Raw genomic sequence first — 25910 nt, 5'->3', positions numbered from 1 at the left:
CGACGGGACGCTGGACCAATGGGCGGTCAGGCTTGTGGGGGTAGGGGACGGAGGGCGGGGGCGCGGCCGGGCGCGCGGCGTCTGTGGTAACGGGGAGGTGGGGCTCAGTAGCAAGGATCGAGTGGGGTGGGCAGGGGCTCAGTAGCAGGGATCGAACGGGGAGGGCAGGGCTGAGGGGAGGTCGAGTGGGGTGGGCAGGGGCCGTACGAGTGGGTGTTGAGTAGGTGGGCAAGGGTCTGCCATGGGACCGTGTGGGGTGGGCAGGGCTGTGGGGCAGGATCGGGTGGGGTGGTCAGGCTCGTGCGGTGGGACCGAGCGGGGTGCATGGGCTGTACGGCAGGGAGGGAGTGGGGTGGGGTGGGCTGTGAGGGGACAGGAGGCAGGGCCTGACCCGGCAAGGACAGAGCCCATGCTGGGGCAAGGGCCTTGGCGCGCTGGGGATGCCGGCAGGACTGGTGGTCTCCCACCTCTGCCGGGCTCTCAGAAAGCTGGAACAGGGCACTGTGCTTTTGGTTCAGGTGTGCCAAGAGCAGGCGGGTCCTTGAGGAAAAATACTCTCTGCTCCCTCGCGTCAGGTAAAGGTCTGATCCACTCGCCGTTGTGTCTCCCGTGCCGCTGTGCGCAGCCCAAGGGAGTCTGGCTGAGGGCTGCCCGCACTCCTTAACTGCTGTTTCGGGCAACCCAGCCAAGGGACGGGCAGCTGCAGGCAGCACTGTGGCATACCTCATCGTAGCCCCAGTGAGAGCGTGGACTAACGAATACCTCCCGTGCTGAATCATTACTGTCTGCATTGATGAGTAACTTAAGAGATGTTTCTGGAGGATTGAAGGGTTGGTTACAAACCCAAATCCTTCCAGTGTAGACATGTTTCCTGGCCCTGTGTATCAATTCCCAGGATCAGGAGTACATCGTTTTGTATTGTAAAATGTTATCATATCCAAATGCAATTTTTCACTCTTGAATTGTGTAACATGATAATGAGTATGTAAATTATGATAAATAATTTTGGCACCTAGTTTATAGGTATGTTCTTAATGCATATGATAGCTGAGATAAGCTTTAGGAATAGCTGTCTTGCTTTAGTCCTTTTCAAGACATCTTGTATATATTCAGATGGCCACGATTAAACAAGAGGCTGGTTCTTCCCGCAGAGAAAATGACACTGCATCTGTCACAGTTAGGGTTGAGATACTTCACCGTCACTCACTCTTACCATGTATCACTGATGTATGATGCTAAAGCTGTTTCACTTGAATACATGGAAATCAGACTTGAGCAAGGAAGGCCAAAGTCAAATGAAAGTGACAGTGCTCATCTCAAGCTTTGTTCAGAGTTCTGAAGCAGGAGAACAAGTAGGAAATGTGATGGTCATTAGGATCTTGCGCCTTTTCGATGTGAAAATCATGCAAACATTAATGAAAGCTAACAGTTTAAAGAATGGTGCTCTGTCTTTTAAGAGAAACAAATGAAGACGAGGAATCGCATTAAAAGGCTGTATTTCTCAGTGCATTCTTCTGTTTAGAAAAATTACTGTCTGCCTTTTTGTTTTTCTTTTTTAAAGATCACTGCTGAGAAAAATGACAGCTGGCTCTGTCTCAGTTCCTCAGGTCATACCACTTCGAATCCCTCTTCCAGGGAAGGCTAAACATGAAATAGACACAAATACTTTCGTAGAAATAAAATCAGGTATGAATAAGAGCTTTGACTATGTAAAACATTTTCTTATGTGTTCATTTGAAACTTTTAGCCTTTATATTTTTGTTTGCATTTAATTATGATTTTTATGAGTGCCCACTTCCTTAAGGAACTTATAAAATTAACCAACATGTTTTGATACACCAAATATCCTTGCACTTAATTTTATTCATTCAAATGATATTATTGATATGAGTTATTTCATATATGTTAGCAGTGTTAATTGCTTCCAAGATCAAGCTCTTAAGCTGTTGCATTTTGCACTGACTGCAAAACCAGTGCTTGAAAGTATCATGGCCGGGCTCACCCCAAAGGTTTTCCCTACAATTTTTGAAATGCCACTTTTCACCAAGGGAGAAAATAGCTTTTATGTCATTAGAATGGACAAGCCATTGCGATGTTTTCATACAAAACCATTGCACAGCTACTTTATGGAGAGAAATATTGCTTATAATTAAATTGTGTTTGAGTAACTAATTTTTTATGGGAGAAACAGTTTTGGTCCCAAGCATTCAGTCATTTATGGAACTGCTTTATTTTGTTCATGTGACAAAAATCAAGCACAGTACTGAGTACTTTGAAGCTTAGAGCTTGTTTTTCACAGGTTGAATACAGTTTGGCTAATTACTTTCTCTGTGTCTTTCAGATACACCTGAGGTCTCCATTTATTACACTTTAGATGGAAGTAAACCAGAACTGATTAGGAAACCTGGCTGTGGAGAGCATAACACTTTTAAGTATAAGGGTCCTATCATATTACCAGTTGGGAAAGTAATGGTCAAGGCACTGGCAGTTACAAAGTAAGTATCCTGTTTTATTTTATATATATTTTGACAAGGGACAGATATCCCAGTCATGGCTTGGAGTCATACTGGTTAAAGCACTCCATACCTTGTGAATAAGAGATGCCCCTTCCCCCAGCCAGTGTGCAACCTAAGTGATTGTCATGGGTTGCATTGACTTTGCTTTCTTGTAACACTTTTTACCTATTAAGTGTTTGTGTGGATGGATTCTTTCTTGGATGTTTATCTCCTGGGCTGTGGATGTAGGCCAATGATCCGCAGAGGCTGTGGGTGAGAAAGTAATAAAATACACTATACTTAGAGCTCAGCCTTTTGAGCATGATCATAAAAAATGCCAGAGGAACTAGTATGGTGTTTTCTGGGTCATCCAGTGATTCAGCAGATTTATAGAAGTTGGTCTTCCCAGGAATCTGCTCACTTTCTCCCGAAGGAGCACAGAATGCTAAACCTCACAGCTTAAGTACAATGTTAGTACAAGGGTAAGGTAAAAATATAGTACATAGAAAGAAAACTGAATTTTGCTGCACAGCCACTTTCTCCAAACTTACTTCATGCTTACAGACAGAGAGAGGACACATGCATTCTCTGTCTGTACCCCGTTGTATTATCTTTTATTTCCAAGGGAGCAGAAACTTCCACTCCAGTTGGGGATTTGTGCTTGCTGTTCCCCACTATTAGCACCCACAGGTAGCCTTTGATTGTGTCTGCACTGGAATGCGACACGAGAAACCTAGGCCTATATGTATTTTCTGATATTGTTACCTGGATTAACACTTGTTTCCAGTATGTTTTTATTAAGACATTTTCAGGTGGGCTAAATAGATGCTCTAGAATGACAATAAATCCTAAATTAAGGGTTTGGTCATTTACAGCTATTTTAATGTTACTGCTGTAATTTAATAAATGGTAGATCGTGACAGTTGTTATATCGAATAGGATGCTACCTGCTGCTTGGCTGGGAAAATGAATATGGTATTATGAATGGAAGAAAAGTCTTGCTCTCCCCTCTATTTTCTGTGATGCTGGCAAACAGTAGTTACTCCAGAAAGCAGATACAGGAGTATCAAGAGTTTCACCTGCAAAAGATGTTGAGGGATTAAAATATTCACACATTTTATTGGTAACTTCTTAGTGTACACACTTTAAACTGAAAATGAATTCAAAAAAGAACAAAACAAGGCCGTAGTTACTGAGAGTATTGCCCAGGATTATACTTATTAACTGAAATAATGACTCACATGCTTGGAAGAGATGTACCAGCAAATGAGCCATGCTCATCAGTGATTTACTTTTTGATGCACATGGGTTTGTGGCATGTGTATAGCTTCGTGCACATTGATTTTCAGGGACTGCAGGGAGAGTACAGTTGTAACAAAGGTATTTCTGGTAGAGTACAAGCAACCAAGAATCCTCTCCTCTGTTGAAGAAAATGACAAGAATTTCCTAAAAGATATCACCACACAGGCAAGTTTTAGCAAATTTAACTCCTTGTCTGAATATAAAATGATGCATGTATGCTATTACTTAGTGACTAAACCTTGATTGTCTATACTTTTTATATATTTTATTACCTCTGTTTGCCCATCTTTGCTGCCTCAGTCCTTTTTGTAATAATTCACTGGTCTTTCATTACCAGTTCGGGTCAAATATTTCAAAAATATGTTTATAATTTAAGATTTTCGAATGCTTGCATGGAAAATAAGCATGTACTTTTAAAATCATAGTGAATAACTATAGAAAAGAGGATTAGAGCAAAACAAAATATTTCATTTGGAATTCAAATGGAATTACTTTTTAGGAGAGGGAAGGTGGGATGTTTATTACAAAACCAAAGAAGAATGGAGTGAATGTGGAAATCAAGCCTGCCTGGAGTGAAGCACCCCAAGAATTTCAAGGTATAGTATTACTTTATAAGACTGAAATAGACTTCTGTCTTAGCTCCTCTTAGGTAACTGGTAAAATACGGGTAATTTCAAAACCATCTCAGAAGACAGAACATCATCTGGGAATTCCAATTTCAGTTGCTCAACACTGTGAATAGGGAACAAAAATTCACTTCCATACATATCACGTTACCTCTTAAAACATACTAAAAAGTCATTCATTTCTGAGCAACATAACAAGGTCCAGTCTCCCTGCATGCCAGAAAATGCTGTTAAATTGATAGGATTGCAAATCAAAGGATTTGGAGCTCTTTACTGATGTTTGCTTGCAGTAAGATTCCAAAATAAGTACACAAAGCAGAAATGAAAGCTTTTATCTATAGACGAAGCCTGTTATTCCATGGTGATGGCAATGGGACTGTTTAAGAGCAGGGAATCGTATTAATGTTTACTCATTAATTTACTCTTAGGAGCTGTGGTTTCTTTGAGCACGCAGGAAAGAAGAAAACCATAAATAGAGAAGTAAAATGTGAGCTCTTTCAGAGAGAAATGAGGTTTCTTCTAATTTAATTTCTTGTAACTATGCAGTTTATCTGAACCCAAAATCTGGTTGTCAAATACATTTTTAAATATGCTTAGCTATTGGAATTTAAAATGAGAGTATGTAATATTCATGTTAAGATATATGTTAACTGCATGAAGTGAATGACAGTCGAATAACAGGATTATAATTTTAGGCTTGGAAACAGAAAGAAAGACTGCTCACAGGTCCCTGCAAGGACCACAGCTCCATGCCAGTCATTTGGAAACAACAGACTACAGAGAGGAATCCTTCTCAGCACCACCAAGAGAGTTGTTACAGGTAAGCAAAGGGGTGTTGAGGAAAACTGTAAAAGGCTGTCATCAGAACTGAGCTCTAAAAAAATAAAGATGTAAAGATTTTTGAGCATTCTCATATAATGTCTCAGAAGTTAATGACTTTGGCTGTATTATAGAGTACTAATTTAAATTTACTGGTAATGTCACACAGGAATAGGAATGCCCAAAGCAGTACACCATTACCACTAAGGAGAAAACCAGGCAAAGCAAATTATCAATGCCTGCATTCCTACTAATTCCCTTTTAAAACATTACTGAATCTGCAGTTAGCAAACAATTACTGCTGTAGGTTGGCAAGTTGGTATTTAAAACTTAATATTCAGTAATGCTGTCTCGGAAGTAAATAGCAAGACATTGATTTATTTTTGTTGGAAGAAGCTGTGGTTCCTTAATGCAGCTAATGTGGGAATCAAGTGCAATAGATATTCCTTAAAGCAATGCATTTCAGTGCAGTTTGTCTCAAATAGCATCTTTAGCCGATTTGCTACTCTCATGTGCATTTTGCAAACATTTGCTTACTAAGGCTAGAGAATTACCTTTATTTCAGTTTGCTAGTTCTTCTGCAGTGACTAGCCGGAAAAGCTTAGCAAGCACACTGGTGGCAAGGATCCAGAGGAAAACAGATTTCCTCAAGTAAGTGACTTCTCCTTTTAACATATTTGTCCTTGGAAAGTAACTGAGCAATTGCCTTTTGCAATCAAGTTGATAATACTGAGGGGGTCTGTAAAAACAAGGAAAGCAAAGACAGGCTGGATTATAACTGGAGAATGTGATCTAGGTATGGCTTTGAAGATTCTTTCTCTTACATATAGTTATATTTACATCTCACCATACATAGTTAACAACTATCTCATCATCCTTTAAAAAAATTCCTACCACCTATAGGATCAAAGGAAAAGCTTCTTTTCAAATTAGAGTACAGCCCTCGCTGCTGTAGGTGAAAACTGCTCTCTGGACTAGTCTCACAGAACATTAGTGCTTATCAGTATTGAAAGGGTTATGTATCTACATTAGTGGTTCTCCATATTGCAGCAGTGAAGCCTGATACAGATTGCGTGTCAGGAGACTTGTTTACCTCACATGGTGAGGAAGAAAGTATGAAACTCCATAGCAGCCAGGGAGCTTTCTGTCCTGCAAAGCTGTTTAGAGTTCAGAACCTCATATCATGGATGCTGGGGCATGGTCTGGTGGACAACCATAGCTTGGAAACTACAACTGAGAAAGTGGCCTGAGTCCTGTCACACCAGGTTCCAGATTAATCATTATTATGCAGCAGTAAAATACCAAAACAAGCTCAGCCAGTTTCCTCTTATTTTCAGATGTGCACACTGTTCTGCACCTCGCCTGTCTGACCCCTTGGCTCACTTCTGTCAGGAGTGTGGATCTCCTCTCCCACCAGTGCCAGTACATCGCTTCCCACCCCCTGAAGGAGCACAGGTGAGCAAAACATCATAACAATCAACAAATCCTCTTTGGAGAAACCAGCTTCCTCAGCAAATTACACATTTAATGCTGGCAAAACTGTATTTAGTCACACTTCCATTTGGGAAGTGTTCTGATTGTTTTATTTTGTTAGATACCTTTAGCAGTGGACCCGATGTAGGTCTTAAATGATGGGCAAAGCTAACCATAGATTGCTTCAAGTGCCATATATTTTAATAAGGACAACAATGAAAAAGTAAATTGTGGTTTATTCACTTGCACCAAGGAACACAACAAAATTCAGATTCCTCCTCATCCTGCAACAAGAACCACTGCATCTTCAGGACCTGCATATGCACCTTATTCGAGCGCTAACTAGTGCAGTTAGTCAGTTAGTTAGTAACTAGTGCCTATGTCATTGCTGCAGAAGATCCATCTAATATGCTTGAAACCTTAAATGGTGGCATGTGTGGCCATATGTAAGAGTACCGAGTTTTTACAGTGATGCCTGTAACCATCTTCTCTAAGCTCTTCCCAAGAGATAATAACGTGACCTAACAAGTCAATAGTGTATTTTTTTCTCCTGTATCATCAGAAAGTTGTCTTGTCTGGGGCAATGCTCAAGTGATGACTGAGAATATTCAGCACCTCTTTAGATTAGGTTCATAATTAGGAGGATATGAACTACCTGCACATATTTTATAGTAGCATTTTAAATATACTGAAAATTAACTTAGTACCTTTCTGGCATATTTTTAGTAGTCAGTAAAGCATTCTCTTTCCAGTTGTCTTCATATTTTCTCAATGGCCTTTGCTCTTTCAGGATTAGTACCAGCATCTGTTGCTGTCAGTTGCTATGTTTCCAGTGACTTTGCTGCTGATGTAGTCCCTGACCAGGAAAATACTGAAAACCTCATGATAACCTTAATGATCTCATTATGGTCCTTAACATGATGTGATGTGGCTTTTTCTTCAGATGGCACCATGTCTTGAATGCAGACATCTCGTGCCAATGAACACGCCTACTTGCATTGTATGTGAGTCGCCAATAGCTCCACAGCTGCAGCCCCAAACCAACAACTGCGTAAAGGTACTTGAGAATAAATATAACAAAATAGCGATCTACCTCCTGGCATGCATTTTTCTAACGCATGACTTCATTACAAATATTTTGATCCAGCTTGGGATTGCATAACTGCATTAACTCAGCTTTAAGAGTTAATAGGATTAAAAACACCTTGAATAGAAATAATCATTAAAGGTAAACCACATAAGCTCAGGAAGGCAAGCTGAAGAGCACATCATGAAGCAGTCTGAATGACAGGAATGCACCCACTATGTTCAGCAGAGTGATATTCTATGATTACATGATTTATGGCCTTAGTGTTACTAAGCATTTTAAGTTTATTAAATATGTCCTCATTACTCTACTTACTTCATTTGATTGTAAATGTTTAGCACAGAGGGGCTGGCAGGACTTGGGCAGTGGGTGTATGCCCAAAACATTAGAGCGCAGTCTTGATCAGTGATCCAAAAGTGCTAGTGGTCTTAACTAGGCAAAATTTGCCCTACAAAATACTCCATACCTAGGGGCATGGGCATCCAAGTAGGGGCCCTCCTCGATGCCCCCGGTTCAAGGGAAAGGGCGTGAGGAGGAGAGGACCGATACTGCATGTCACAGTTGGTTGCAGAGCTGGTGTCAGCAACAAGGTTTTCGTTTCTATGATAGTGGGACCCTGTTTGAGGATCAACATCTGCTTAGGAGAGATGGGTTCCACCCCACAGGGCAAAGATATCTTTGCCAGCAGGAGAGCTGGGCTAGTAAGAAGGATTTTAAATGAGAAATACAGGGAGGGAGGGTTACCAGCAGCCTGGTGAGGGAGTGATGGACAAGGCTGACAAAGCAAAGGTTCTTAGGTGATGTAGATGAAAGGGAACACTTAATCAACAAAACAGGGCTTAAGTGAGGTCACTTCAAGCATTTGCATGTAAGCAAGGAAGTGCCTTAAGGCAGCATGATGGAGAAACCCTCCCAGACCCTTTCTGTGAAATCAGCATGCTGAGGTCCCTCTCTTATGCTCCTTTACACTAACAGAAGCAGTATGGGGAGTAAACTCAAGGAATTAGAGATCTGTCTACAGTTGCAGGGCTATGATCTCGATGGGACCACAGAGAGGTGGAGGGATGGCTTGCATGGCTGTATGGGTGACATCATACCAGGTTTCTGCTGTAGACCACCTGAGCAGGAAGAACCGGTAGATGACACCTTCTACAGATAGCTAGAAGTAGGCCCACATTTGCAGGTCCTGGTCCTCATGGGGGACTTTAAGCACCTCAACATCTGCTGGAGGAACAACACAGCAGGGCATAAGCAATCTAGAGGTTCCTCGAAAGCATTGATGACAACCATACAAGTGATAGAGGCGCCAGTGAGGAAGGGTGCTCTGCTGGGTCTCATACTTACAGAGAAGGAAGGGCGTCTTGGGGGTGTGAAGGTCAAAGACAGCTTTGGCTGCAATGACCATGAGATGGTGGAGTTCAGGACCCTGAGAGGAAGGAGCAGGGGCAAAAAGCAAGATCACTACCCTGGATTTTAGAAGAGAAGACTTCGGCCTCTTCAGGGATCTGCTTGAAAAAGTCTAACGATATCCTGGGCTGCATTTAAGAAGTGTGGTGCCAGCAGATAAAGGGAGGTGGTCTTTCCCCTCTATTCAGCACTAGTGAGGCTGTATCTAGAGTACATTGCCCACTCTGGGCTCCCCAGTACAAGACAGACATGGACATACTAGAGGGAGCCCAACAAAGAGACTCTAAGATGATTAAGGAACTGGAGCATCTGGAGAAAAGACTGAGAGCTGGGACTGTTTAGTCTAGGGAAAAGAAGGCTTGGGGGAACCTCATCAATGTATATAAATATCTGAAGGGAGGGTGTACAGAAGACAGATCCAGGCTTTTTTCAGTGGTGCCCAGTGACAGGACCAGAGGTGATGGCACAAACTGAAACACAGGAGGTTCCCTCTGAACATCAGGAAACACTTTCTTACTGTGAAGGTAACTGAGCACTGGCACAGGTTGCCTAGAGAGCTTGTGGAGTCTCCATCCTTGGAGATATTCAAAAGCTGTCTGGACATGGTCCTGGGCAACCTACTGTGGATGGCTCTGCTTGAGCAGGGCGGGGTTGGACCTCAAGAGGTCCCTTCCAACCTCAGCCATTCTGTGGTTCTGTGGTAATTGCAAGGGAATATTTTTTGAAAGAAAAGGATGCTGAAAGGAAACTATTGACTGAAGACTATCACATAACAAAGGAGACTCATAATCTGAGGGACTTATCAGCTTGAAGTCAAAGCAGGTTATAGACATTGGCCCAAATTTAATGTCTTATGACAACTTTCATGTATGTGCAAAGACAGACCTGAACTAAGCAGTGCCAACAATCAAAATATCAGACTCATTATTCTTAGCCCTGGTGGAAACTCACTTGTTGATAGTGATTGTGCTAAGATCTTTTAGGGCACCCTCATGGTATATTATTATGATTATTCGTTTTCCTTGCAGATACTATTTTCTGTGAGTATAGTGACTAAGAGAACTCACACTAATGCATAAAAAGATCTGGAGGTATTGATTCTGGATCTCCTGGGAGAACTGTACCATAGTTTAAAAAAATTGTCAACAAGATGTGTGGATTTTTGATGACCAGGCAATTTGGCCTAACTAAAGTCTGAAGCCCACAGCACAGGCTTGAAGGGTCTCTTCTATCTGCAGGGCTGAATAACCACAGCACTTTGTAAGATCAAGTCCTCTTTTTATTGTTGTTCGTAGTTTTCAAAGACATGTGAAATATATTCTTTCTCTATTTAAAAGGGAAAAGTAATTTGTCAGGCGTGCGGCACAGGAAATCCTCTTCACCACAAACGCTGTGTGACTTGTGAAAGCAAACTGCCGGAAATACAGTTGGTAAGGCTTCTTGCATCAATCACACTAGGGTTAATCAAATCAGAGCATAACATTGTTTTTCTTTGGAAAACTGAAGTCATACCCCTGTGTGCCTATGTTACAAAAGCAGAGAATCCCTCCCCCATGCCATATTCAAGCCCAGTGTTCCCCCAGATGCTCCATCGCAAATGTCTAGCTAACCATAAGTGTATCATATACCTTCAGGTTTCTCCTGTGGGGGTCAGGATTGCAAATGCCATCGTGAAAGCTCAGAAGGCTCCTAGAAAATGGGTAGTCTTGGCTCCAAGGGAGTCTTGTTTGTGTTCAGATTATTTTCAATTTCAGTAGAAAACTTGAGTATATACATCAGGAAGATAATTCTTGTTGATTTCAATTATTTTGTGAAAATAAAATATTCTTTTACATTATTTTTCTTATCTCCATTTGCTGCTTTCCCTACGTGCATACAGCTACTATGCTTGTATTTTGCTGTGACTCTGCACAGAGGTGAGAAAAGCAACAACGAATGTTCCCTTTAAAATTGCTGTCTGTTTCAACTGCCCATTCAGCTTGCTCATTTGGTTCCATAGAAGATTTTTACTTTCACTTCCAAAGAGAAGAGTCTTGTATAAAAACCTTATGGTACACTTCATTGCTCCAGGTTGTGATAAATACAGAAGTGAGAGAAGAATAATGATTTGCAAGTTAAAATCTTGTGATTATATTGGCAACATCCTGAGTCCTAAAACTGTAAGTGGCGAGAGGCCAAGGTCTCTTGTATAGCCACTGAGGTGTCATTTCAGAGTGAGTTTCAGTAGGAATCTGTGCTTACCTAAGATAAACATATGTTTAACTGCTTCACTGAATGTAGATATTAATATATAGCTGCATATGTAGTTAGGCATATGGCTTGAATGGTGAGACCTGTAGTAGCTAAGAGAGAAAGTTAAATGCTTACTGAATTATTATTACTAGTAATCAGAAATTGTACTAGTAACAGTGATTAATTAGTGATAACAATAGTAATTCATAAATAATTAATAATTAGTAATAATGCTAGTATAACTATTAATGGTTATTAAATAATTTAGATTTAGAATATGTTTAGACTTGTGCTTTGGTAAATCTTATCTTCCAAATGAACCCCCAAGTTACATTGTTCAAATTGCAGTGCAGGCCACAGATGAAAATAGGATTATTTCGTGTTTGCTTACTTGCTGTTGTAGTACCTGTCATCAAAATAATTTTTCTTGGGTTCTGTTCCTTATCCATATTCCTGACTTGCAGAGAAAATAAACTGCATAAGCCCTGAGGCAAAACCTAACAAAACATTTTAAGACCTGTTTGTCCTAACTAGGATCTATAATTAACCTCTAGAAGTTTCAGCTGAAAAATCTGTTTTCTCTGGCGTACCCATATAAGTTAATTGTAGTGGGAAAGCTAGGTAATATATAACTTGTATGAGGTAAAAGAGTGCAAAAAAAATTTATGTAGCTAATATCAAACTGAGAGAAAACTCATTGTCTGAACATACTCTCCGTGCCATATTACTGCAAAGAAAGGTATAAAGAAAAACAGCTGTTGAGTTCTGGGTTTGAAATATAAGTTTATCAGCAGAGAAACTGCCCTCTTAACTTCAAGTTACTTATACGTGGGGCCATATTAATAAATACTCAGTGTAAAAGGACATGATTGATAAGGAAATAATTTTCTATACACTTAGTTCTGCTAAAAATATTTAAAAGTTAATTAATGCCACATTTTACTGTGGTTTTGTAATGAAAAAAATTACAGGTTGGATCCAAGTCAGTCTGTTGCTTATCCTAAGTTGAAATAATTCTTTTAGGCTGAACATTACTGTATGTTATCGAAGCAGCTTGCTTTCCTCTGTCACCTTAGTTAGCTTGTGAACTTTTCTTCATAAGAAGTATTTTCTCCCTAATGCTTTTTTTATTTTATTAGGCCATGTTTGGAGGAGATACCCCACCACCTTATCCCAGCCAGCAAAGGAAGACAGTTTTGTGCTCAAAATGCAATCATGTTAACCAATGTGATGCCCGTTTTTGTGACTGGTGTGGAGCCAAGGCATGTGCTTTCAGTGTTTGTGTTGACAAATCTGATTTTACTCATCTGTGACCTGAAGCAATTTCAAACTTATCTTTGCAAAATTCTTGTCAGTTAGTACACAGCTTATTATTATCAAAATACTTGCTTAGAGCACATGGGATTATATAAAGAAAAATTAAAGGCTTAGATGACATCCTGACCCCACGTCAGTCAGTGACTTCAGGGTTTAGAGATTTAAACAAATTACCATGGGTCAATGAGCATTGGCTCATTGCATCAGTTGAGATGCTATAGCTGTGTACTCTGCCAAAGTAACTTCTCCATCAAAGGTTAAAGTATAGGCTAGCCTAATGCAAGTTTTCCCATATCTACTCTGGGCTGTGATCAGGTAATCACCAGAGATGAGATGATGCATGCAATCATTTTTTTGCTGAAGGCCTCATTAACTTCACTGAAGTTAAGTACTTTCTCTTAACTGCTGCACAGTAGAGCTTTTGCATGGTACAATCAATGTAAACAATTTCCTCTGGCTTATATTTTTATAAGTATAGTGTTTCAAGCTAAGATCACACTTGGGGAAATTTTTTTTTTTCTGTGAGCTGAGTCTACATAAAATTTGAAACACTCCCCTATATGCATACATAACTCTTGGTCCTGTACTGTTCCAGGGGACACAGGGTGGTGGGGGTAGTGTTAGAATTGAACAGGAAAGAATTGCAGTCAGTATTCAACATCAGAGCACACGCTAGTAATGACAGGGCTTTACCAAAGAAAAGAAATATTTTTGAAAGTGTGTGTTAAAAAGATAACATATCAAAATGCTAGATCTGTCAGAAAAAATGTTTGCGTTCACAGCACAGTGCTGAGATAGCTGAAGATTTACTGTCTTGCATCTGCCGATGTGTTAGCATTCTGGTATCCTGCTTAATATTTCTAATCTAATAACTTTAGGTAGTGCTACTTTACTTCATTTTAATTCATGTCACTGCTTTTATCTTTCCTGAACTGTGCATCATATGTTTCTGTAGTGACAAGCGTTTCATTCAACTTTCCAGCCTGGACCTCCTCCATCCTACTTTACTTGTTTCAAGTGTGGTACAAGCAACCGTCCATACGCTCGCTTCTGTGGGTCCTGCGGTGTTTACATAGAGCCCCCATCAGGGGTGGGTTCTTCGAACAGCAGTTTCATGGATGCTGGGGACTCACTGGGGTCTTCTGAGGTAAGACACACAGTATTACAAAACCAGGTTTGAACACAGCTAAAAGGCTAGTCCACTGCAGGTAGAGATTGGCACAACTCCATTCATTTCCTCTTTGAGACGACGTTGCGGTCTGTGAGCATGGTGAGGGCAAAACCGGGGATATGTTTATTCTGAGGACTTCTTTCTGCCAAAAAGTAGCCTTAGCCAAAGGTCTTAATTCAGCCTTATTCTAACTAGGAAAGTGAGAAACAATCAGTTTTTCAAAAGTTTTAGCTCTTTAAGTACTTTTATCTTATTACTTGTGAGTTATTTGTGCCCTGCCTGATACAAGGTATTCTTTCATGCACATGTAACAGTGCTTTGAAACCTCTGTTTTAAGAAAGACTGTAATACTTAGTGAGGCCAGCTTTTGTCCTACAAAAGCATACATGTCGTTCTGCAGGCAGTCATGAAGAGTTTTGCTTTTGCTTGAATATTTGTGATAAGTTGCTTCATTGTTACAGACTGGTAATTAAAATCAAGAATTGTTTCTGATTCTTCCCACTAGCTTTTTCATTCCTTTACACTTTTGTATACTAGTCTAGTTAATTTCTGCTTCTAAGGCATTTAATTATCTCTATATTACTTACACTTTTCCTTCCCTTCCACTCCCCACAGGCTAGACAATTTCAGGCTCAAGTTGCCTGGCAGCCTTCTCCTATTTCCTTGCCCAAATCAAGGGCAGAACTAAAAGAAAGAGAAGATAAAGGAACCCAAACCATTGGACTTTTTTACCCATCTAGCAAAGTCTTGGAAAAGAAGGAGCTTGAGCTGATTTCACAAAAAGAAAAGCTGGAAAAGATGAGTGATCATAAGCCTCTCCTGACAGCCATTAGTCCTGGAAAAGGTTAGAAGTTTGACTGTATGTTTTCTAAACAAAGCTGCAGTGTGTGACCTTGCTTTTTCTTGAAAAGATTGTCGTTTATGGAATGTGACATCAGTAGGACACTGATTTATATCTTTACAAGTCTGTCTTCCCACCAGTCACTTGTAAATGCAGTGCCTTAGAGTTCAGATCACTGCTCTCCATCAACAGCTAAAAGAAAGCCTATCAGTAATATTAAAATTATGGTTACTGACCCCTGTGCAGCCTTACTAATTTGCTAGTAGCTTGATTTCCTCAGATCCTGCAAGATCAGGGCAGGTGTCCTATATTTGAATTGGAAACCACTGAACAACCACCCCACCTCCCAGTATCCTCCACCACCCCCTGCAACCTGATGCTCACTTAGTGCCGCGACAGTGCCTGCTGGAGTATTGCTAAACAGAACTCTCAGGCACAGGGCATCATAGCTCTTAAAGAATATGATGAGGCTTATCTATGTGAAGAACTTTTTTGGGATGCTGTTGTGGAATAAATTATAGAAGTTTCAGAAGCAAAGGAAACTAAACTAGAGAAAGGGATTCTTAAACAGGATTACAAAAAATAGGGTTGGTAGAAACCTTAAGAGCTCTTGTAGGCCCCATCTTCCAGCCCCACAAAGGTATCAGTACATCTACATCACTCATTGCAGAGACCATCCATGCGGACTACTGTATCAGCACTGCAGATGGTTTTGTTTCACAGCCCCTAGTTTGGTCAGTTAGTTCTTTGTGGAATCACTTGACTGTTGGCTGTCATTAAAAAGTTTGCAATTTTTAGAGATTTTAGTTTTACTATCCTGGGAAAACTCCAACATCAGCTATCTGGATCCCAAACCCTTGAAGCCAGTCCATCAGTATTAATTAGGGACCTAGTAAATGGCCCAATTTGCAAAATTGTCTTTAATCTCACAGGGCAGTCCAGCTGTGCAGTCCGGAGAATAAGTTAGTTTTAAATCACTACAGCATCAAACCATGGTTACTTTTTTTGATCCGCTTTCTCATCTCTAGCTCTTTCCTACAATCAGAGGCTGTTATTGGAGTTATTTATCTATTGGGTAGAAGACGTTATTAATGAATGTTAGGATTTCCTCCTTTAACTCCGTGTACGAATAGCCAGATGATGCACTTTTATTTTTAAAATTATCACTGTGGAAATCTGTTTTCCTACTCCTTTGCTCTGAAATGTGGCATGTTCTCTTAGACATCACTGTAGGAAATACAACACTTGACTCAACATGTCAGGGAGCTTAATTTATTCAGAGATAATAAAGGATTGGCCTGGAACAGGAGGAAGAAAAAAGTAGCACTGAACATTCATACATCTCTATCAGAAGTACAGCTCTTGACTTGCGAGTAAGAACTCCTTTCACTGGGGAAGGTTGGGAAGAAATTCTGAACTGCTTTTGAACTATGTTAATTTTTATCCATTTAGCAGAGGTAACTTTGTCGAAGTCACACTGTGTAATGATTTCTCCACTAGACCCTGCCAAGGACTGAGGAACATATTTCATTCTACAAATCAATAAATGTCTGTTAAAGTCAAGCCTTTCATGCTCTTCCCTTTCTTTAATGCTGAGCTGTACATATGGCTTGAAACTACATGTATCAACAAGACCATATGCTATCAGCCAGGAAAATCTTGCTTATATATGCCAAATATGTCCATTTTTTCTTCAATTCAAATAATATCAGACATTGATATAAAAGTTTTTAAATACAAATGATGAGATAAGTTGGGGTTGGTTTTTGTTTTTTTTCATTTCTTGACCTACCAGCCATTAACTAACCTTCTTTCCTTTTGTGAAGATTTAAAAAAAAAAACAGTTAGGACAAGGAAATAAAAGGCACTACCAAAACACTAATCCTGTTATGTGTAATGTATTTCTTTTTTGCTGTACTTTCAGTCTGTTTTGAAAAAAGGCCAAGTCACTTACCAGGTAAACTTGACAAAGAAGCCTCCCCTTTTCTACTCTAACAAACAGTAAATCAGTGTGATATAGGTGTAATCAACTACTGACAGCATGAATTCAAGTATTCCATCAGTGCTGCCAAAAATCCTTTTAGGTGTAATAAAACGTGAAACGTGCAAGAATATGTTCCCAGCCATCTGGATTTTTTGAAACAAAATCTGGGGATCTAGGCAAGTTATGAACGAGTTTATTGCAAATAATACTGACTTTTCTGGAGGGATCACTCACCAAGCAGTAGCTAGCTTAAATTTTTTAATTACTATTTTCAACTTATATTAGTTTTGGCATGTGAGACCATGGCAGGGAACAATTCATGTTGCTCTGAGGATCCGTCTTTTTATATTCCTTTAAAGCTGCCTAACAAATAAGACTTGTTGTTTTAGTTTGTCATAGTTTCTACCAGTTCGATCTTGGAACAGTCCTCCAAGCACAAAAATCCTTGTGCACTTGCCTTTTCTAGTAAAAGTCAAAGCAGTACTTTTCTTCTGATTTGGTTTCTCTTCACTGTTTTGAGCTTGAAGGAAAAGGATAAGGTCAGAGCAACTTCATTGTGTAAGTTAAACAAGGTGACCAAGCCTACACAATTTATTTACAACAAAATTAATCATACTCTGTACTTTCCATAAGTATGCTCAAAAATAAAAGTAGCCAGATCCTGATAATAGTCACTTAAGACTGAGAACAAGTCCTTTTGTTTCTTTCTATGATGAAAACAGAACACTGCTGCAGAAATACTGGGAAATACTGCAAAAACTCTAAATGGCTTAAGATTATGTGATTCTGTGAAGACGAGTTTTGAATCCAGACGCGTTCAGCCCCTCACGTTTCATACCCTGTACCAGCATAAAGAAATTCTGACTCTCTCCCAGAGATCCTGACAGGCAAAAGAGCAGGAATGGTTAAACTTTTAATATGTTCTCCCATATATAACTGAAAGGCATTTATTGGGGAATAATTTGTACAGACCAGAATGCTGTATAGATTGAGTTACTATGTCTGCAGTTTTCAGATTTGGCTTATTGCTACCTGTCAGTGATCTCAAATCAACTAAAAGTCAGTTCAGTCATGCACAGTTGCTTAGTTGTAATATTGTACTTTTTTTAATGATGTGGAATAGTGTGAGATTCTCCTTGACACGGGGACAGTTTTGATTCCAAAGGACAATTCCAAGACATGGTTTAATTGTGTATAGGGGTGCACTAAGGCTGAATTATAACCTATGGATAAGAAAGTATTTCACCTTTTTTTAGGTTATAACTTGCTTCTCCTCTTCTTGATCATATGAATTTTCTAAAGAAAAATCCAATATTTTTTGTCTCAGTGAAAATATGCTATCTTTTAAATCATCTACCACATGAGTAGAAGAAACATTAATCACAGTTTCAGGGATTTTTCTCCTGCTTAACTCTCTCTGATCAGGTTACTGGAGGAAACAGTTGGATCACATCTGTGCTCACCTCAGAAGCTATGCTCAGAACAACCTTGAATTCAGAGCACTGATTGGAGAACCTCAAATGGGAAAGGTAGGAAGGACCTTGTGAGTAATACCTTCATATGCAGCCTCATGAAAAGATTATTGTGGCTCCTAGATAAACACTGGAAAAATATATGTCTCCCTTTTCTTTATACCTTGACCTGTTCTTGCATGTAATTCATTTTGGTTTGTTCCATTTTTGCTCAGTCTTTCACTGAAGATTTTCTTTCTGCTTTCTGTCCTATGGCAGTTTCTATTCTTCTCTCGCCTCACAGCTATAAGAGAAGTGATAGAAGGCAGAAAGCCCTGGCTCAGCTGGTTTTATAGTATCCCACAGCAGGCAATCACAGAAAAGGAGAGATCACTGCCATCTATGTAGCTGGTCAGTGAAGTAAGCCCTGCTAGAAATGGGATGTCATGATATGCTCGCCTCTGCTCTAGGCTGGATTATACCAGCAGATAGCAGCAATTCTCTTTGGCTACATAGTCTACTTCTAGCATAACCGATGCTAATATGATAGGAACAGGGTATTGCTTTTCTTACTGGAGATGTAGTCTTCAGGATGTCACCAAACTTCATTAAAATGATTGAAGGGGTAATAGCAAGAAGGTGGAAACTGGAGATTCTTCCTAAAGTGTCCTAGAAGATCGGGCTGGTATGACTGACAGATCATGTGGTCCCTGTCCTGAGGGAGGTTCAACTCTGCCTAAACTGTTCCTGACATGTTTGCCTTGAAGCTTTTCAAACTCACCAACAATGGAGATTTCACAATTGCCCCAGGCAGTCCATTTCTGCACTCAATTATCCTTGCTGTTCAGCTGCAGTACTGTATTGCTTCGTTCGGCAGCCCTGCTGGGTTAAGGAGTTGCATCCTCTCACACTGTTTCCTAGGTGCTGCCAGCACAACTGCTTGTGACAGTATCCTGTGGACTGGATCAGTGGATGACCCAGGCTACAAATAGCCCTGGAGGGGAAAAAAGGGGCATCAGAGGTGGTACATAGTAGGTTGGCAGTGCACAGCTGGAAGTGGGATGCAGTAGGGTTGGGAACTCCCTGGAACTGGCATAGCTGCTGGGAAGCTCTTTTCCAGTGTCTGACCTTGTTACAGTTCAAGCTTAGTACTTTTTAGCCTGTCCTGACTGATGTGACACACCAGTCAAAAAAACCCAGTATTAGCACACAGAAACAACTACAGAAAAGTTCATGAATTCTGGGGGTCAGAAATCTAATTGTCATTTGGCAGATTACACTTTCGGGAGGTATGACGCTCCATCAGATACTTTGCATCTGAATTCTATATCCACTGAGACCTGTTAGGTCCACTGATATGTTCAGAAGCTGTAGTACAAGTATAATATAAAAGATATCTGCTTGATGGAGATGAAGTATAGGTCCACTGCAACTTGTTTCCTTTGCTAGAGGATTCAAAAAGATATGCCAGAAAAATATTAAATTGCTACGAGAAGGCTATTCCTGCTGTGTCTTGGCTTTTTGTCATCCTATTGTCTTGAAACCACTGCCCCCAAAACTAACAGAAGTGATTCAAAGTAGATTCTAACTATCTGGGTTTAATGCTGCTTTTTCAGTTTTCCTGTAGATTAGAAATATAATTAAACTTACCTCAAAATTCTCAACCTGCTGCAATAGAATGTTGCCAGCTTCATTCCACTTCTTTATAGTCCCCTCTGCACTGATTTATGTGTAACTTCAATAGTCTTCCTGCCAGCACTGCCGTCCCAATGAATTGGTACAGAAAGGTGCCCATGTTTTACTAGAGACTCTGCCTCTACAGGTGGTACAACTAAAGCAGCAACCAGTTCTCCTGGAGAAGGGAGCCCTAAGGACAACACAGCCTTTCATGCAGCTGCAAAATCTGGGTGGAGAATGAACTTTCATGAAACATAGCATTATTGCATCTTTTGGATTCATTTGGCATTTCAGTCATTCTGATATTTCCAGTTACTCAAAGTACCACCTGCCCCTTGCTGAGTTAGATTGGAGGTGTTGGTACAATATCACAAGTAGGCAAAGGCCACACGTGTGATTTTGTGTATTGGCTCCATAATAAACATCGTCAGCAGGACTTATTCCTAAAACTATTTCTGTGTACTTTTTGTAAGAGGTACTAACAGCTGCTCTTTCCCTCTAGATTAATTCTGCTGCCATCCGTGAGGATGACTATGAAGTCACTATTACACTGAATTATGCTCTTGCTACTAACAAGGTCAGTTTGAGTGTTGAGGCCCATTGTTAGACAGCTGGTCTAAAGCTGTTGCTACACCAATCAGCGTAACGCTGATGTATTTTAAATTCAGGTCCAAACAAGAAATTCTTTTGTTGAGAGAGTGTTAACTCATCGCTTCAGAGAAAGGAATCTTCTTCTTTTTCTGTTGGAGCTGGCTGAACAGGTATCTTTATCTGATTAAGCCAGACTTCATGGTTATGTTGCTATCATCTTGCGTTTCATTAGTTTGCTATTAATATAAACATTCTTCATTCAGCTGATGTTGTTTCATCACTCTAGCACCCCTTAGCCCTTGATCTTACAGCCTCCTTTTCTTCAGTCTGCATATTGTTCTCTTAAGAAACAATCATTAATTTTCAATAGTTTGGAGATGTTTGCCAGAGCTCCTGTTAACTGTATTCAAACACTTGAAATCCCTACCTCCAGTGTTCCAAAAACCACCCACATATTCATTTCCAGCTTTTCAGAGATCAAAATCTACCATTTCAAAGATCCAAAATTCAGACTGTATCTTTTGTGCAGAATCTCTAAAAGCTTACCTTACCAAGAGGTACCTGAAAAGGTGTACCACGACATTTCACAAGGGAGGAGTTAATCAGATCTCCCAAGTAGTAGACACACTTCCATTTGGTTGAGCATCTTCATTTCATTAAGTGAGGTTGTGTCACTTTTTTTTTTTAAATCAAAACAAATACCTAACACAAGGTTTGAAATAGTGCTACATTATTTTGCCTCAAAACAGAGTTCAACTACATATAATAATTTGTCTTGTGCTAATTTGAGATGGGTATTAAAAGCCTATATATTTTTTCATATGCAACACCACTGTTTTGTGGTACTAAGATTAGCACGTAATCCTGTTATAATCTGATTAACCACCTGCCTTTGACGATTGTACAGGATATTCATACTAATAAACCACTGAAGATCAGCAGTCATTACCTGAATACTGTAAGAGAAGTCCGACATGGACAGGACGGCAGCCAGGCTAGTTCTGGTGAGAATTTTTTTACCCCCACCCTGTCTTTATGATAGACCACGTAGTAGTCAAAAACACAGAAGTAGTGCTGGGAAGGTTAGACAGACAGGCAAACAAATATACTGGCACATTCTGTGCCTACTTTAGTTGATCTTTAAGTGTCAAAATGTGGCTGAGTTCAGGCTTGAGCAATGTACAGACTCTGCCAAAAGCTCACGGGAATGCTTCATCCCTAGGGGACAGCTGGAGAGGCCACTAAACTGCAGCTGCAGCTCAGAGCAGTGTCTTTATTGTAGTGATAAAACTTAAGATGCTTTGCATAGTCTTTTACAACAGGAGCTATAAATGTCAATATTATCTCTACTTTTGAGCTGTGCCAGGGGCTTCAGCTTCAGCACGTTTGGCAAAGATAAGAAATGATGAAATACATTCATTCTAGACCTTGTTTTCAGAGATGCTTAACTTGCATCTCCCATTGGTGTCAGTAACAGCTCAGCATTTTAGGCATCTCATATTGGACTTAGGTTTTCATTAAATCAACTAGTTGCAAAGTCACCATTAGAATTCAGAAATTCCTATAATACAATTTGACATACTTCAATTCACGTGTAAGTTTCTGCCAGTTTGTGCTTCTAATCTGAGACTTGGCAAGTGGCAGCCACGGCACTAGGAGCTGGTTTTCTGGAGGGTCCATAATGTGACTGTGATTCCAGGCACGCTAGTAGCACCAGCTCAAAGGGTTGCCACATACTACTTCACTTCCTTATCAACCCTCCTGCGCATTGGTTGATTACGTCTTTTAAAAATAATGGATGTACCTATCTACTCAAGGTCCTCTAGTCTTCTGAAGTACTTGGGAGCTAAACAGCACTGAAAAATCGTAAAGCTTTTAGTCAAAACAATTAATGAATCTGAGTCAAGTCTGTTGAATAGCTGCAGCCGGTTAAAAAAAGACTCAAACTCCCCAAACTCCACATTTCACTGAATCTTCATTTCAAAATAGCAAGTTTTTAAGTCTGTCTGAGTGTAAACCTTTTGCTAAAACCAGTCTGAAGTGCAAAAAATATTTCATCACTTTCTCTTGTAGAAAATTGACAAATATTGCTTTCATTTCAACACAAAATAAAATATTTTTGTGGCTAAATTATTTCCAGATCTCTCCCCCAGGCTCTTGTTAGGATACTGACTTTGAATTAACATTTGTTTCCCTTTCTGGTAGGCAAAGAAGATCATAATCTTTTCCATTCGAGAGGCAAAATAAAAAGAACAAAGTCAAGAACACTTACAGAAGAAGAAGATAAGCTCCCTGTAGGTATATTCTGCCAGTACAGGAAAAACTACCTGTAGAGCAGCACTAACATGAAGGAGGGCATCCAAGGGTAAAAATAGAAAGCTTTTAACAGTCATTGGGGTTGGGGAGGGAGAGAGAACAAAAGTCCAACTTAACATAAAACCTGAAAATGGGTAGCTGACGTTTATTACAGAACTGGAAATAACAAAACATTGCTGCTACTAAGATCTTAACTGGATTGTTGCTCACATTTTTGGTCCAATGCTGTTTTACTGACACAGCCTTAGGCCTAAAGACTGTTGCAGACTAATTTTGTTACAGGTTTTTCTCAGAAGCAACATCAGATGGAGGCATCATTGTTTTCCCTTGACCCTTACTGCTTGGTTTGACTCCATAGGGCATACCCTCGGCTGCACTGGAACTACTGTTTGCAGTCAGACTGTGAACCAGACAGGGATGATCTACACAAGCTTTTACATCAACTCAGTTCCCCCATCAAGCTGAGATGTCAGCACAACCAAGGACAAGTCTAATGCAAGAAGCAAGACTTTATTTCCACTAGGGACCAAATATCCTGGAAGCAATGCCTGCTAAATAGATTGTCAGTAATGGCATGGAAAATTTCAAAAGGGAAACGTGCATTAATCTAAGCTTGGGTCAGTTAGCCAGCTCACCAGGTGGAAGAAGTTACAGAGCTTTGTGATGAGTCCAGAGATAAAAACGCTTGGTCAAGTGATTGGGCTTTCAAAAGGGGAGAGGAAGGAGGTAGAAGGCTGGTGGAAAGAAATAAAATAAAAAAGTTTTTAGATTTTGTTGTTTTAAGATTTAGTAAAGTAACTTCTGCAAGGCAAAACATATTCATTTGTTAAATAAAATACTTCCACAAGTTTTGGAAGCTTCAAAGTTTAATTCTGTAGCAAAGAACTTGTGCCCTTGTTTAATTTTACTGTGTTGAGCAGATCTTTGTACAGCCCTGGAGAGGTGCATTGATGTACCTGGAAATTATTAGCTTTACGCTTGCTGAATCAAGACCTCAACAGCGAGGCATTAGCCTGGGTTATCCAACGCTTGCTCAGATTCAGAAAGACATTACCACAGAAGGGTAATGGATTAGTAATACTGAGGCTCAGCTATGCTGCATTCATGCCACTGTGTGCATTTTCCACCTTTACTCAAAGGCAGAATGTGGCCCACCTACTTGCATTTTCACCATGTGAAATGTTACTGGCTATTTTCTGTGTTTCTGCAGCCAGAGGCCAAACTACTGGATGAACTGGGTCCAAATGGGAAAGGAAGAATCACGGTGGTAGAACAGCTGCTCAGTGAAGTAAGTTATTACTTGCTGAATTTTCCAACTCTTTGGCCATTTACTGCATGAATATTAGCCTTGTATGCAACTTCAACTTTATGATTAGGAGACAACATCCTTGCAATACAAATGACTGTCTTCAGATTGAAAGAGCATTTTAGAGAAGAAACAGCCTATTTTACATTTATGTATGTTCTCCCCAAATTCCTGCTTGGCCAGTGCGTAAGGCATTCTGCTCTGGGTTTGTCAAGGACATACAGAAAGAAAAATATATTAATTTTATAGTTTAGGGTCAAGTCCTCTGAATAGCAAAACCAAGCACAACCTCTACCTTTTTGCTGTGTGGTAAGGTGCATCCTGACTGTGGGATCTAGCCTGACTGCCCTTGTTACATACATTTACTCTGGCTTTGAGCTAGGAGACAAACATTTTCAGAAGAAACAATACCACACAATGTGAACATTTCTCTGCCTTGAGCATAAAGTCCATTTGCCAACTTAAGTTGGCACAATATTAAAGCAAGGTGAAAGCTGAAGAACCTTTATGGCTTTTGACAGCTCACCTTCCCTCTCCTGTGCCTTCTAGGGAGCTGACCCAAACTGCATCAGCAATGAGGACCAACCTGTTCTCACGGTTGCTGTCCTTAACAAGCACGCAGAAGCAATCTCCCTTCTTGTGCAGAAAGGAGCTGACATTGACCAGCAGTCAGGACCGTAAGTGAGCACTGTTTCTCTGCCTCAGGGCTTTTGAAGTTTTTACCAAAAAAGCACTTCTGCTCCAATTTAAGAGAGGATTAACCTCCCACCCCTCCTTCAAAAATCATGATGGTTCCTAGTGTATTCTGTATCCTCCTATTCATTTTCCTTAGTTCAATTTGCTATACCACTTCACATACCAGGGCAGTTTACTTAGGTAACAAAACATTGCTCATTCCTCCTGTGCAGGCACAACAACACTGCTCTGCATGAGGCAGTTCTGCTTGGACTGGAAGGAGAGGAGTGCATCCAAGTCCTGTTACGGTAAGTACTGCAGCCGGGCCTCTAGCTCAGCTACAGGCTACCCACAGCCTGCTCGCACAGATCTAGTCGGCAACACTGAAGGGCCGGAGCCTGCCCAAGGCTCAGCGCTTGTGTCTCACAGGAAGAGGCACCCAGAAATTCTGAAGTAACTCTGCATCAACATTTACCTACAGGCCACTTCGCTAATCCCAGTAACTTGGAATGATTTTAAGTAACAATCTGTTCTTCATTTACAGCTGCAATGCAAGCATAAAAAAGAAGAATGCAAAAGGGCAATCAGCTTATGATTTGGCTGTTACAGCTGGAAATAAGGAAGTTATTTCATTGTTCGCAAGTAAGCTTGGACAGGGAACATTGGACAAACTTACAAAACCCAGGAATGTTGGTTTCACCAGTGTCTGATTGCAACCGCCTTTGCCCCAAGACGGAGCTGGAGGTTCCTTGAATTCGGGAGCACCTAAGCGTATGCGTCCAGTTCTGTCTGCAGACTTCACAGCCCCATACAATCAACTCAGGTCCCGTAACAGCCAGCTGTTCTGTACAAGATTCCCCCATTCCTTCCCAGCAGGGTCGGAGCACAATTCTTCGTTTTCTGCGCTCCATTCTGCAAGATTTCTTTTCCTTTCCAAACCTGCACAAGGAGAGGGACCAACCAAACCTTCCAAGGCACAAGGACATTTTAAGGAGACCTGATGAACGCTGCTTAAGACAGTGCAACACTTGAGCAATAGCACTGTGCTTTGATTAGCTTATTTTCTGTTTTGAAGTTAAAACTGCATTCAGTGGGGCTCATTGCATTAAAGGTCTGGTTTTTTCCCTCCAGAAAATTGAG

At 40.4% G+C, this 25910-nt stretch overlaps 1 protein-coding gene across 4 annotated transcripts; it reads left to right on the top strand.

Annotated features, from left to right (window-relative positions):
- Positions 1-62: 62 nt before the first annotated feature.
- On the top strand, positions 63-25910 carry DZANK1 (double zinc ribbon and ankyrin repeat domains 1). Of its 4 annotated transcripts, none has more exons than XM_075088604.1 (21): positions 63-97; positions 1562-1686; positions 2342-2495; positions 3845-3962; positions 4297-4393; positions 5119-5243; positions 5808-5893; positions 6580-6697; positions 7659-7772; positions 10547-10639; positions 12581-12703; positions 13741-13905; positions 14545-14773; positions 18180-18283; positions 20385-20459; positions 21381-21477; positions 22679-22767; positions 24000-24077; positions 24645-24772; positions 25004-25078; positions 25315-25910. In XM_075088604.1, the coding sequence occupies exons 2-21, from the start codon at positions 1578-1580 to the stop codon at positions 25478-25480; spliced, it is 2343 nt and encodes a 780-aa protein (XP_074944705.1). In that variant the 5' UTR covers positions 63-97; positions 1562-1577; the 3' UTR covers positions 25481-25910. The 4 variants fall into 4 exon arrangements, 3 of the variants coding, with proteins under 3 accessions (XP_074944705.1, XP_074944704.1, XP_074944706.1); XM_075088603.1 differs by lacking the exon at positions 63-97 and adding an exon at positions 494-575; XR_012659814.1 differs by lacking the exons at positions 63-97; positions 24645-24772 and adding an exon at positions 494-575 and having other exon boundaries at positions 25315-25824.

The sequence above is a fragment of the Phalacrocorax aristotelis genome, chromosome 3 (assembly GCF_949628215.1).
Source record: "Phalacrocorax aristotelis chromosome 3, bGulAri2.1, whole genome shotgun sequence".
NCBI lineage: Eukaryota > Metazoa > Chordata > Aves > Suliformes > Phalacrocoracidae > Phalacrocorax > Phalacrocorax aristotelis.
This window is presented reverse-complemented; position numbering and strand designations above follow the sequence as displayed.